A 15642-nucleotide genomic window follows, 5' to 3' on the forward strand; every position below is an offset into this window, starting at 1 on the left:
AGGGTTTTTTTCTGTGTGCAATTTGGTTTCTCTTCCTTTCTTTTTATTTTTATGTCTTAAAAAACAGTGATCATAAATAGGTTTAAAACCCCAATATTTTAAAAAGATGATGCTATTACTGTTCAAATTATTTTGCCATTTACCTGCGGCAAGTCTGAGCTATTCCCATCATATTCTTTATCAAAGAAATAGGATAGAATACAAAAATAAGTAATAAGCTAAGCTGGCACAGAACTGAAGAGGATTTTATTCACTGTAGTGAGGCAACAGGACAAGATGTCTGCCAGCCAGCTATTTAGAGTTTAGCTTTCATTCTGACTGCTTAGCAATGGCTTCCTAGACTGTCAGATGACTCCACTAAACTATGCAAAGGACAGTTTACAGAGTCATAAAACCAATTTCTTGCTGTGCATGAGACAGGTTGCAGTACTTGAACTTGGATGAATTCATTTAAGGTGTTTCCATGCATGTATCTGTTACCTTGATTTCTACCCACATCTTCAGATCCTCCAGAATTCATACTGAGCCAAATACTTTTTCCATCTTTAGCCTGTGGATAGCTAAGAGAACTGTAGATGTGTAGGAGGAAGAGGTGGTGAGACAAACTGTTATGGTCTGACTATTACCCCCATTTCCCATCCTCCTGTGCCACTTAGAGGTAGGAGACAGTGTTGGGAGTGAAGCTGTCTGGAACATGAAGTAAGGATTATTCACTGCCCTCGCCTTGCCCACAGAGCCAAGGAATGCAAGCAATACTGGTCAGGCAGAGTCTCCCTTTGGTAAATCCATGGTTGCTCTGAAGGATGTGCTTGTCCATCATTTGTTTCTATATTAGTACCAGGAATATAGTGGTGCCATTGACCTGAAAGGCTCATGGTTACCCATCTTCCTTTTTTGAGATGAATATAACATCTCATTTGTCTTTTTCTACTGTCATCAGGGGCTTCCTCAGATTGCTCTAAGCTTTCAGAGGGAATGGAAAGCGGCCTAGTGATAACATCAGCCAGGGGTACATGCTTATAAGTGTCTCTCTGAATTCGTGGTACTTTATGTCTGGTTTACTTAAGTAGTCCATAACTTTATCTTGCTCTAGTGTTTCTCACCATCAATCACAGGCACTAGGACTGAGATCTGGGAGGTCTGAGATTTTCTGAATACTGAAGAAATCTATTGAGCATTATGACATTGCTTTCCCAGATAGCACAGATATTCTTTTAAATGCATCACTGCTTGAGGGTAAGGCTCTGATCTCCTGAAGAGACTGTGGCAGAAATGAGAGAATTGTACCTTGCCTTACAGAGTGCTAAGTGCACTCTGACTCTAAGGAATACCAAATAATAAGCATACAGAAAACAAGAAGAAATATGTGGGAAGAATGCATGGACATTTCAGAGCTGATTAGGAAAAATGTATAGGAAATCATCAGAGGAGACAATATTTTACCCTGAGGGCTTTTAGGTCATCTCAAACTTCAATCAAAATGAAAAGTAGAGGAATCTATCCTAGAAATGAATCATTTAACATGAGCCAATTCCAGTAATACGCGACTCCCATGTCAACAGTTTCTGGTACTGACAGCCAAAAGTTCCTATTAGTCAGAAACTGAAGAAGTCTGGGGTCTGAAGTCACTGTTCTCTGCAACTTCCACAATATTGGCAGGTAGGAGAGCCAGAGCGAACAGCAGAGTGAACTAGTCCTACGAGAGAAGGAGCTAAAACAAGACAATGTATTATTAGGTGAATACTGCAGATATCACAAGGGTCATTATCAAACCTGACTCCAAGAGTGATCAGAGCACTTATCAGAAAAAGCTGAGTCTCAGCTAGAGCAGAATCTCCCTTGAAGCAAACTGCAGGATGAAGGTCAGAAACAGACCTACACTGTTTCAGGGATGAGGAACATTTTACAATAGAAGCCTGACTGCCTGGGTCTAAAGTGATGGAAAAGAAACTATCTGGAGTGGTTTCCTACTGCTGGGGTTGAAAAGCCCACATAAAGAGTACTTGGACAGGCAGTTCTCCATCCCCTGACAAAAGAGAAAAACCTAGCCTTTATAGACTATATTTGTCTTGGACCCTACAGTCTTTGACAGGGAAGCCAAGGAAAATTGAACTTCCCTGAAGCTAGAAAAACATAAAAAATAAGAAAAATTCGATACTAAGATCAAAGTAAATACAAAAATCACAAATATACAAAGAAAATTAAGTGAAATAAAGGCTGAGGTAACCTCAAACAGAAAGAAAGCTGCAAGAAAGCTCAGTGGAAAACTAGAGAGGCAACTGAGAGCAGAGGATATATTTTTGCCTTTTTGGGGAAGTTATAGGAACATATGCTTTCCAAGTACTAATAGAGGTTAAGTATCACCAGCTTGAGCACTTTTACATGTCCCACATCTATTACCTAATTTAGATAACAATCACGAACCACAACATCTCACCTATTAATCCTGCACTAAGAATAGAATTGAACTGCAACATTCTCAAAGAAGGAAAGCCCATGCTGATATGACAATCCAACATAGGCAGGCAAAATTTTTAGCCATTTAAGCCATTGTGTTTAATTTCTATTTGAACTTCCCTAATGTAAATTTATTTTTCTGGATTTTATCTGGCCTTTAGCTAGTAAAGAGCTATTTTTCATCTCAAAATTCATTCTCATATACACATTATTACTATATCCCTCAAAAAAATTGCTTGTTTATCTGCTCCAAAATATACTACATGAACTGAACTTTTCTAAGCCTTTGTTATAAATTCTTTGAGGTATCCTCCAAAAATTTCTTAGAAGAAACGTCATTTAAACATTGAAAATATAATTTTTATATATCTCATTGGTATGGATACATTTTTGTAATAAATAAAATTCTATATACAACTGAGGATAAAATATTTCAGATGAAGGTATAGTTTGTGTATAAACATTTGAATTAAGGGAAAAGTTGTATAACTATGAATACTACTTGATGTGTTCTTTTAATGTCAGTATGAGCTACTTATAAGTACACTTTTTGTGAAATACTTTACAACCTAAAAAGCACTTTTTCACAAGAACTTTTAAGTTGGATTTCAACAGTCTTGTCACATCATTGATTACTGTGCAATTTATTATAAGGTGAAAGCAATCTAGAAATGCTAGACTACAGTAGTAGTATCAAAAACATGCTGGTGCTTGAAATGACTCTATTTGCCTCATGATAAGATGACCTTCAATTACTGAAGAATGGAACAGAAATCAAAAGGTTAAATAAATTGCACAGGGTGATGCCTACCCTCAATATGGCTTAAAAATGAAAACTGGAGTGCATATGTCCAGTTTTTGCAGTGCACTGGAGAAACAAAACCTCTTCAGTCTAACTTTGCTCCAGTTATGAGGTGACATCAATCCAAAGATGCCTATTTGGATAAATGAGACTTGCAGTGCACCATCTCACTGCTAACAGTTTAATTTATTTCACAACATGGAAAACACAAACACTCAAAGATACTCTTTATTATGTAAGGATGAACAGTTTTACATTCTGGAAGCATATTTGAGAATGAGACAAGAGAGTTAAATAGTCCAGGTAGCAGCACCCGTTGGCGTTGGATAAGCGAAAGTCAGAGACCAACTTGGAGCTATGTAAATACTGAGGTCACCGGCACCTTATGTCAAAAATTTAATTAAAAAAATTTGTACATACCTCTACCATAGCCCCTTAGATGCTGAGGTGCACTCCATACTTAGACACCTGAGAAGATGTAAAAGGCTGAACCAGCTGCACTAGGAGCTGTGCTGCACAGGGGCCATGATGCTGGAAGCTGGCCTAAGTGTGCCCTGGGTGTGTGGTGCCATCTCAAATGAATTAGAGGGCCTGGGGCTTTGATCTGTGTTAGCACAAGTTAGAAGAGTTTGAGTGTCATAAACTGGAATAGAACTTGCTAACTACACTAATCCTGCTGTGAAAAAAAAAAAAAAATTGGAAATCACTTAAGTGATGTGTATCTGTTATTGTGACTACTCTACCCCAAAATCCTCCATAAGAACAACTTAGTAATGATCTGCTTGTCTCCAACTCTGCATGACTCTGTGGGTATTCTTCTTCCCTAACTCTGTACAAGCCCCACTGCACATTACTGCTTATCCCTGCATACATGGTTACCTGAGCTGCATACAGACCCCCACAAATTCAAGCTCCTGTGCTATCTCTCATTCCTTAATGCAGTTTCTTTCATGTGTTAGCTTTCTCTTGCCTGGTCCATTTCTTCTCTGTTTTGGAAACCATCACATGGTTATACTTTTCACATCCTCATAGAACCAGCACCTGATGTAACAGGTACCTCCTCTAAATTTGATCTTATGTGTTCCTTCACTCTGCCTACTCAAGGCAAACATTCACCAAAGTCCCAAACATGGGCAATACTCTACAAGGGACCAAATTCATTCCTTATATGTATGTGACTCTCAAAAAGTTGTAATTTTTATTTTTTGCATGGTTTAAATCTCTTCAGTTATATCATATTCAACATAATAATTCAAATTTTAAATTAAAATAAATAAAAATAAATACCTGTTTTGCTGCATAAGGATGAGGCAAACCACCAACAAATATGGATCCTGTTTCAAGCCAATAAGAACTGGACCAGAAATTTCTAGTTACACTTGTATTTGAAGATAACTTCAGGATTGACATTTCTGCTTCACATGGTACCATGCCTTGCCTGCACAAATTCAGAAACAGGCACATTTTACCACCATATATTGTTAACATTACTATCTGACAAATTAATTAGGCTGTTACTAAACCAACAAGGAAAGAAAACCAAATAAATAGATGTTTTGTATTATAGAACTATAAATGTAAAAGAAGCTGTTTAACAAGCTCTAAGTTGCCTTGTCTTTGGGGTTTGAAATTCTATTAAAATGAAGCCATATTGTAAATCTGGGCAGTTTAATTGCTAAAAAAAGCCAAAGCACATAAATGACTGAATAAAAAGAGTTAGAAAATTTTGAATAATAACAAGAAGGCTTCATAATTTGCAAAAAATGCATCAATTGAACTGAAATATTTTAAATATCCCTCTTTCTCATCACACACACACAAATCACAAAAGCAATTTCAAACAAGCTGCATTTTAGAAAGTGCAGAGGTACTATAATAATCTGTATTACTTATCTTCAAAAGCATCATTCCTAAAGCTGAAGTCAGTAATATTAGGCCCTGACATTAATATATACATTCCCATTTCCCTCCCTCACTCACATACCCTCTTAAAAATGCTGCCATTAACAACATGCATAAATTGGCAACAACAAACAGAAGGTACCAAGCAAATAATTTGGTTTCTTTCAATTCTTTTAAATGATGTAAAGGTCATTTGCATTCCAATAACCAGCTGGCAGCAATCATTTTATCTTCATGTAAGAAAGCACAATAAGAAAATATCAGAACTAAACCAGTCTCTCATGGGGGAATTTCTTTTAGCCTATCCTTCTCTCTCTACATGAAACAAATCAGAGTTCTATCAGCTATATATTTAAAGCTATCCAAGTGCTTTGTAATATGGGTGCCACAAAAAATCTATGTGAAAATAGCAAATACAAAAACCCCCTAAAAAAACCAAACCAAAATCCACCAAAATCACAAACCAACAACTCACAGCTCTATAAAAGCAATTTGGGTAGGATGCAGTAGGTATTGTATTAATTCAGTTTATGTCTGACAATGCAAAACAAAATTTGAAATTTCTTACAAAAAAGAGCAATAAAAGCTTTCTTAATTATATTCTGTCATATGGTAATATATGGATTCTCACATATAATTTCATGAAGTCTTCTATGTGTCTTTAACAGACATATTGGGGAGCTAACATTAGTGACATTTGCAAACAGTTCTCTATGTTTTCCATGTAGTTCTGTTCTGAGATACTTTCAGAACAATATGCAAACATGGTGATACATATTTACAGAAAGGCCTATAATTATTTGTGTATGTAACATGGCCTGTCCATCCTATGGCAAATAACTTCAGGTGAAGAATAAAAAATTTTGGTTCGTTGCTAAAATCAAGAACGAAAAAGATAAATAAATTGGGGTTTTGATTCTGTGGACTGAAAACTAGTGTCTTAATGGATTGATTCAGGGGATTTTTTGTTCTCCCCTCAAATTTTTTTGAACTTGATAATAGCTAACATGAATGCAAAAAAGGAGCCAAATGTATCTAGAGTCAAGGAAAGAAATGTTTTTCCTACCATGTTTTTTGGATATTATACAGTGGCTGTATGTCTAAGAACACACACAAGGTTCTGTAACCCACCATTTTCATTAATGACTTACAAAGGGAGTTTGCTGATAATGTGTGTAACTGCCACAATCATTCTCTGTAGCTCTATTTGCAATGGTCAAGAAATTTTTACTGCTGTTTGAACCCAGCATGTATGTCATTCTACAGAAGAGTGGCAGTGAGACTTCAAACAAAAAAAAAAATATGATTTTGCAAATATCTAAAATTACTTCTCTTCCTGATAAAATGATATTGTAATTATGAATAAAAACATAATAAAAAGATAACAATATTTCAGAAATATTTAAAGTCAGACTTGTTTTAATGCAGCGCAATTCTTAAGATGGAGTGGAAGAGGGTCAGGGAGGAACTGCCAGGCTTTTCTTTTTAACTATTTGACAGATGTGCTAAGTGAAGTACAGCTGCTCAAACAACTTCTGTTTTTCTCTTAATTACTATTTCTTCTACATGTTTTCAGATGTTAACACTGTAACTAGTCATATGACCATGTACGTACTTCTATCACACAAACACCATATTGATGTTGTTATTTCCACATTAGCTTTAGACATATTTTTTAGCTTGTCCTTAATAGCTTATATGATTGATATGTGAAAGTATTTTGTGTGCATATATTAAAAGAATATTTTGAAAATAATTCCCAGTATTTGGTTTCAGAAAACAAGTTAATGCAATTCAAAGCATGAGCTGCCTTTGCCCTAAGCTTGTTAGAATGTCAGCCATGCACCTCTGATTGTGTTTGATTGAATCTAGCAGGGTCTGGCCAAATTAGAATAATGACTTTAAACCATTGTTTAGCATTTGCTGATGATACAATCACTGGGTCACATATGCACTCTATGAAATTTCCATCAGGCTTTTAAAATACTTTTTCGACAATCAGCACATTGGGTGCTTTAAAGGTCAAGTAAGATGACAGGGCTTTTCGCATAATTATAAATGTGGAAATGCATACAGCAACTCTCAAGCACTTTTGCTGGGTAAGCTACCAGTAATTGTGCCTCAGTCCAAGCCAGCAGTAATAGTTCACAGTTTCCTCATTTTTAATCACACAAATGTAGTGATTAAATACTGGCCTATTAATTATAACCTGAAGATGAATTCTGTCTAAACAGTACAAAACCCATTGCTCAATGCCTTGCAGGTTGGAACGAGGGAAAGGTCAGGCAATAATTTGATAACTATTGATATAACAGTCCCTAAACATGGCAATGTCTGTATGAAATCCAAGTCCTTTTACATAATATCTTTACCTTCTGACATTTTTTAGTGATGATTAAAAGACATTTTTAGGATTATCATAAAATGGTAAAAAAGTAACAAAACAAAGGGTAGAAGCGGAGGAGGGAAAGGGGGATGTTCAGAAAAAGTACTTTGTCAGTCATGCTGTGCAGCCTTGATAGGAATAAAAATTCTTTTACCTGTTTTTTCTGATGGAAAAAGGAAATCACTTGTTCTAGAAACAAGATTGAAACTTTCACTTGTGTCTAGAAATTTCACTTGAATGTGGCCATGCTAAACAACAATAAATAATTCACTAATAACATTGAATTGTTTAGGTTGTAATATTAGCATTCACTTTTTTTATACAAAAGCAACAAGATATTTAAAACATCTATACCGAACATGAATTGTGAACCACCAGAAGTAAAGAAATTTTATTATAATATATCATGAAACAATCCCTAATTCCCCAATTGTATTGAAGACAATTTTTTAAATTAAAGCTGAGAACATATTTCACTTTAATTATATTTAGTTATTATTTATAGATTTATTAGCTTAAAAAAAGACAACTTGTTTTTCACTCAGTAGTGGAGGTTTACATTTTCTGGTTTTGTACACAAACTGTTCCTTGCAGTAGAATATTTATTTTTGTAAAATTTTGATAAAACAATAAACCTACTGTCACTACAATCAAGAGAAACTTTTTCTTAAGGCACATTTAAAAGGCTGGATCAATTTTTACCTAGCACTGGTTTTGAAATCTTTACAGCTTTTCAAAGGTGTTTGAGGCAACTTTAGGAATTGATCATTTGGACCCCTCTACTCAGAAAGTTTTGCAGGTTTCAGTGTTGGAGGTTTACAAAATCTGACTGAATAAAGCAGTGAGCAACCTGTTCTGACCTTGGCTGGCCCTGCTTAGAGCAGGAGGTTGGGCTAAAGACTTCCTGAAGCCCTTTTTGGCCCAAAATACCCTACAATTCTACAATCCTAAGACACCTTCCTTCAGCAAAGAAAACCCCAGAAATTCCATACTAATAACAGTTACAGAATAGGGCAGAATCTCTTATTACCTGCAGTAGATTTATCTAGATAGAATATATACCAGCTCACTCCCCGTCATTACATTTTCACTCTGCAGTAAAATGCATAATTTAAGAATGCTCTCATCTGTTGTGCTGACTTTACCCTACTGAGACACCAGGTAACACACATTTCCAAATTGTAGATAAACCCATTAGTCAACATCTATTTATTCTCATTTTTCTGATAGCATATCTCCTGAGCCTGAAGCTGATTTCTTGGTCTGGTCTTACATTTAACTGTCATTTAACTAAACAAATAAGAACAATGAAACTAATGATGCAAATTTCTCTAAAAATACAAGAAAGGAAGGAAATGAACTTTGTTTCTCAGAAATAAATAAATATAGTACCCCCTTTTCTTTTCACAGAAATTACACTTATACTACTATGCTAAAGTCCACAACTTGAGTTCAAATCCTGACATGGAATCATCCATATTTTTACAAAGTCATCACTGTTTCTGTTACAGTTACTATGGAAGTTACACATTATCTTCAATTCTGAAACTTACAAAATTCACTGGTTAGTGCAATTCAGGAATCATTTCAAACTCTCCTTACCAAACTTTTTTACCATAAATTTTTTTATAGACATGATCTCAGACTTGCCAGTTGGTCTCAGTCTAGAGACCAGCCTTCAGATTTTAGTGTAATTTACTACTTTAGCTATAGCTAAAGAAAAAACAACTATCTATGCCTCTGGCCCTTTCTGTCTTTGCAGTTTCCTGCTTCTGGTTTCTTGCTGCTCACATCATACCAACCACAGATACTAATTACAGAAATTAAACTTAGAAAACTGTATGCACTTATTTAAAGTTGAGGCAGATATATCACTTAGGGAAAACTTTGGCTCAATTGAGAGTACTGTATTTAAGTATTCAGAGAGCAGGAAGTTTAGAGTTGGATTTAGACTTGGAACACTGTAATTTTCAGTGATTCTTACAGACTGTTTATAATAAAAAAATGGTTACATTGTGGGAATTCATATTTATGTCAGCTCTGCTGGCCAATATTATTTCTGATCTCTATACCCTATGTGTGCTCTCCTTAATACAAGTTCTATGCTTATGACATATGGCCAAAGCAGCCACAGAACACTGAACCCACTTTTAGTATCCATAAGTACCCTATGATGTTCCATAGAAAATAATACAGAACACAGCCTGATGTATTGCTATTGGCCTGTTATTAGAGTCCTATTTTACTGGTTTCATGTTTCTGCCCCTCCAATAAGATGCTTCAGAAGATAATGCAGAAAATTTTAATTCTTATAAGTGACACTAATGATCTCTGTTGACATCCAAAGCAAAATAAAGTAGCTATGACAGAAACATTTCTAGGATTTTTTAAAATTAAACAACCTGAAGAAGAAAATTTCACAATACACGACAGATTTGTCACTTGCATGATTCTAAATTTTAATGAATGTCTGCTTTAAGGTAGAGTTCTGAGAATATGTAGAATGTGATTTATACACAAGACGTAGCATGACTAAGTAAGCTTTTGTTTTAAAGAGGCTGTAAAACAGCAGTTTGTATCAAACTAATTGGTGGTATTAAATCACTATTAACTGTTATTAGGATCAATTTAGTATAATTAAATCCATTGCGTTCAATGATATTACAAGAAAAAGGCAGTTGCTTATTCTCTGTTGATTCATTAGAAGTTTGTGAAAAATAGCCAGTCTGGAAAATTAAAAAATATGTGCAACATCTTAAATTTCCACTTCATAATGAGTTTTGATTTCAATTAGGATTTTTTTTAACATTCCATTGATGCAAAGTAAAATAAAATTACTTAGCTGAAAAAAAGTCCCTTAAGTTTTAAACATTTTTTTTAGTAGAAGACTTGATCAGTGCAAGGTAGGGTTTTTTTCCTGTACTCAGACAGCTATATAAGCAGAAAGACTACTTTAACTATTCTTAATTTATGGAAACTAAATGCAAGATACAAAAAATATTAATGCCCAGTTTCTCTGACATAATTTCTAGGTTTTATGCATTTCCAATATTCCTTTCTCTGTGGAATCTTAGCTCTTGCTGAATGAATAAAGTAATTGCTGTAGTGACTTTAGAACAGCAAAAGGTATTCTGCCATGTCTGGCAATGCAGGACTAAGATCTCTCCTACACAGTTCAAAAGGAGTATCATCCTGTAGCATGAGCAGTATAACCCCATGATTGTTTGCTGGCAGAAATTGTTTCTGAAACAAATTGATAATTTTAAGAAGACAAACTTCAAGCTAACATTTTAAAGAAACTCTGATGTTAGTGGAGGGCTGTGGGCTCCACCATATACAGTAGCTATGGTGGAGCCTGGATAATCTGACTGGCACTTTATATAGTTACAGGTGTGGTTTGAATGGCACCTTAGGCAAAGGACCCTATATGAGCCCTGGAAACATGGGTCAGCAGCCAAACAAAGAAAGACGAAGAATAAAGTGGTTTAAACATGGAAAAAACAACCAAGACTTTTGAGATCAAAAGTGTCCCTTTAACATTCAGGCATTCTGAATTGTCTCCCTTCTGTTGGAGTAACTTATGCAAAAAGTCATGAGCCCCCTCTTTAAGGATAAACTTTATTTAGCACATAAGATAACTAGATTCTTCAAAGATTATGTTTTTTAATAATGCAAATGTAGCAATAAGTACGATTAAATAAAATCCTTGAAAGCAAATTTATTCTCTAACTTGAAATAAATTTTCTACTAGATATAATTGGTCCTAAACAAAATCTCCTTCTTTTGTCTGTCCTTCGTCTTCTTTTTTTCAGGATTTTCTGTGTTCACTGTTGCCGCAGACTCTCTGCAAGCTCCATCCTGCCCTTCAGGGAAAAAAAAGCTTATTTGCTTTCAGAAGAGGTGCAGTCTCCCTGCCTCCAGATAACCCTGACTGAAAGGGATTCATGTGGGATAAAGTAGTAAGCCAGCTTCCTTCTTGCTGTGTAGGAGTTCCAGTGCACAGAATTCACACAGCACTGTCTCAGTAAACAAGACTGCTACACTGCCTGTTGTGCTTTTTGCATATCCTGCTCTATTCAGAGGAGAAAAGGATTGCTTGCATCATCTTTCAAATACTCATGCTGTCTCATATCTGCTGCAGTACAATGACTTAAAAAAAAATGCATGTCTTCAGGTTTCTGGATGCAATGTGCAGTGCCTATCAGCATTTTTCTCCCACTACAGAACCATCTAATTATTTTCATTTCTCCATTTTCTGGACATGTCTCAAATAACAGAGCAGTGAAAGGGTATATAGCAGACAAAAAGATCTTTGAGGCGAGAGTGAATTACACCTCTTATATGTCTGCACTGCTGGCTCAGTCCTGAGCATAACCTCAATACCTGAGACATAGGGTTAGCAGGGGTAAGAAGGGAATCTTTATCCACCTTTTATTTTCAGCTTTTTACTGAAGTACTGGCTGGGGTTTGCCAGACAGAATGATCTGTATACATAAACTGCCCACCAATGCTGTGGGTTTAGGAAGAGGTGACCATAGTAAAGTGTATTTTAGGAAAATATTTAATAGAAGGGCTTGATTTAAATGAAGTCTATATTTTTCATAGACTTCAAACAAAATATTGATCATTTAAGATATAGAAGTGGTCAAACTAGTGGTCTCTTGGTGGTCAAATAATGTTCCCTTCTGGCCTGAAAATTTAAACCCAAGAAATTTTAGAAATTTTAACTTAGATAAAAACAGTAGCTTATCTTACTTTATGCTGCTATGTTTAAATCATGATATACTTTCAGCCATAGAAAGAAAAGAAGTTCTATAAATATTTTTTAAAACCTACATTGTTTTTTCTCCACTAAGCTTCTTTTATGATAGCTAGTATATTTACTCCTTATTAATATGCACAAATTGTATAAAATATATTGATATCATACATGAAAACCAGAGTTCTTAAAATTACTTTGATTACAAAATCAAAGTCCTCAGTGCATTTAAGTGTATAAAAGGAAATACTAGATTGTGTGCATTATATATATTATGTCTGCTTTTCCTAAAACCAAAATCCATTCAGAAATAGGATACTGGTACATTCAATTACTTTTTATAATGAAAAAATATTTATAATGTATTTAAAAACTCAGCTGATAATATTATTACTTTATTTTAAAAAATAGCAATTTGAATTATTCTGGTAAGAAAATTTTAAATGTTCTGTGAAATTAGTAATGTGAAAAATAGAGTTAAGAACTATTGTATGGATCACATGGGATAGAACAGGATTTAAATACTCTTAAACAGACAACCAGCTAAAGACATGTCCTGAGGAAAAGCCTCCAGCAAATACATAGATTGTTTAGACAATATCTCTAACAGATATGGCACTTGGTGATATGCAGCAGTCAGTAAGAGAGGCAAGTTGTTTGCTTTTTGTGATAAAGACAAAGAAAGGCAATTTCTAGTAATGAAAAAAACCCCAAACAAATAATTTCTGAATCTAAAATAAAAATATACTTTTGTTTTTCACAATAAAGACACTTCAAACAACAGTGGAACCATTTGTGTTGTTGTGGTACAGTAGTTCTACTATTGAAGCTTAAGATGTTTTCTTAAAAAAATTAGTTCAGCCTAACTGGTATTTTAAAAATACCTAGGATTAATAGAACATGATTGCAGAGATACACTGTACTTGAAACTTATTTCTGGTATTTGTGCACAAAAATGATCTTAAGCTACAGAAATCTATGCTTATGCACAGAGGAAACTGGCTAAGTATAAATTCATGGATGGTCTCTTTCCTTAATAATTGTTCAGCAGCAGATATAATAAATGCATTCTCCTATCCAACCTATGTATGGATCAACCTATGTACAGATCAGTTTTCTTATCTGTGTTTTATAGTGAGATGCTGTTGCTGCTCTCCAGCATCTGCAGAGTCATTATTTCCACAGTGTTTTAAGTCATTAAAAAGAGAGAACTATCACAGAATAATACAATAATGAAGGTTGGAAAAGACCTCTAAGGTCACCAGTCAAACCATTAACCTAATATTGCAAAGTTCATCACTAAACCATGTCCCTAACTGCAACCTCTAAATTTTAAAAAAGTACTTCCAGTGAAGGTCACACTTTGGGCAGCCTTTTCCAATGCTTAACAACCAATACTGTGAAGAAATTTTTCCTAATATCCAACCTAAACTTCCCCTCATGCAACTTGAGGCCATTTCCTCTCATCTTGTTACCTGGGAGAAGGTACTGACCTCCACTTGTCTACAACCTCCTTTCAGGTATTTATAGAGAGCAACATGGTGTCTCCTGAACCTCCTTTTATTCCAGCTGAACAACCCCAGCTCCCAAATAGAAAGATACATTGAAGAAGGTTTAAGTTATAAAGTATTTATGAGATAAAGTAAAAAATAAAAAAAAAAAAAAATAGTCACAAGAGGGAATATTATTGGCTTAGTTCCTCCTCTACTAACCTGTGAAAGGACTAAAATCAAATTAACTCTCTCTAAATGTACTGTGCACATTAGCAGAATGAACTGGAAAACACATGTGTTCTGACTAGAAAGATTTCAGAACTTTTCCTCTATTTAGTGTTTTCTGATAATTATTTTGCTTCAGTTTCACAGTTCATAAATCAGAATCTCCTTTGATTCTGTTGCTTCAATCCAGCATTTCCATTTCTGTGGCACTGTTATGCTCTGCTAGCGGGCAGTAATTGTGTCATCGTGTAACAGAAATCTTCAGCCCCAGATATTGTCCAACTTTTGAGCTACTTGTGCCAATAGTCAACTTATGCTGTTAAAAGTTAGTATCTTTTTCCTTTCACAAGTATTTAATAATACCCTTTTTGGGGATATTGTTCATTTTTCCTGCTCATCTGTGTGATAGTTACCATATCTATTCAATGTTAAATTTCTTTATCTTTGTCCAAAATCCCCAAACCAAAATGAAAAAAGAATCCTTCAAGTTTTCTTCACACTTCATGATCAACTCATTCCTATTTTCCACTTTACAAATCCAGGTCTTGACATCAGTATTGGTATTTCCAATGTTTTAATTATTTTCATTCCCTATTAAATGGAAATGCCTGCATTTCTAAACTGTATTCTCAAACCCATTTGTTTTCAGTGACTTGGCATCTCTGCAATGTATATTGGACATTAAGTAGTAGATATAACCTACTTAGGATTTAAAATACAGCGAATTTAACAAAATGCAAATGTCATTTTCTTACCAGTGTTAATACATCATAAATAAATTGAACTAAGTAAGAAAACCTGTACTTTTTCCAAGTAAGCTCCACTGATCTGGGAAAAGTTTCAGATCATACAAAAATTAGAAATTATTAGATAAGTCAGCACATGTATTTCATTCACCCCTAGTTTTACACTAGGCACTTTAGGAGGAACTGAAAAAAAGACCAACAGAACCATGGCTGAGAAGTATGTCTGTGAGGACCCTGTCAATGGCCAGTTTAGAGGTCCAGCAACTTCCTAAATCTTTTGTATTGGTAACAAATACAAAACAGGCTAAATACTGATGGATCCAAGTACTTAAACTTCTTGCAGCTGATGCAAGTCCATTGACAGCTTTCCTGGGAGACGAGAAGAAAATTAAAAGACCCTGAAGCTATTTTATATCAAGAATATATTTCTCACTGCATTTCATAAATATTGAATACAGCTCTCTAACTAAACAGCAGCAATTGGTAATAATATCTTTTGATTTACACTGCTTCTTGAGGATATGGACCATTAAGCATGTTTTCAATAAGTATATGACATTTACATGGTACATGAAACAACAGATGAGTGACTTCTTCACCCATATGCTGTCATGCTAAAAATAAAGGTCAAATTCTGCACCTTTGTGATAAAATAAAAACAGGAATTTACAACAAAAGTGAAATAAAAGGAGCAAAAAAAAAAAGCAAAACAGAGAAGCATCTGCAGGATTTGCTACCCACTTTATCTATCATATGCTTATCTCACCTGCCTAAAAGCCCTAGGGAAAATATGAGGTTTTTAGCATGTTGTGAAGGATAATAAATACAGGATACTTTGCACCATATGGATTATCTCAGACCCTCATAAAAAG

General features: G+C 34.8%; 1 protein-coding gene across 1 annotated transcript in view; it reads right to left on the reverse strand.

Annotated features, from left to right (window-relative positions):
* The window catches only part of EYS (EGF-like photoreceptor maintenance factor), a 792123-nt gene that overhangs the window by 241607 nt on the left and 534874 nt on the right, over window positions 1–15642 (reverse strand). The window contains exon 35 of the mRNA XM_054630570.2: window positions 4547–4697. Within this exon, the coding sequence (XP_054486545.2) occupies window positions 4547–4697 (151 nt within the window). The remainder of the gene's footprint in view (window positions 1–4546; window positions 4698–15642) is intronic.

This window comes from Agelaius phoeniceus, chromosome 3 (genome assembly GCF_051311805.1).
Source record: "Agelaius phoeniceus isolate bAgePho1 chromosome 3, bAgePho1.hap1, whole genome shotgun sequence".
In the NCBI taxonomy this organism is placed as follows: Eukaryota; Metazoa; Chordata; class Aves; order Passeriformes; family Icteridae; genus Agelaius; species Agelaius phoeniceus.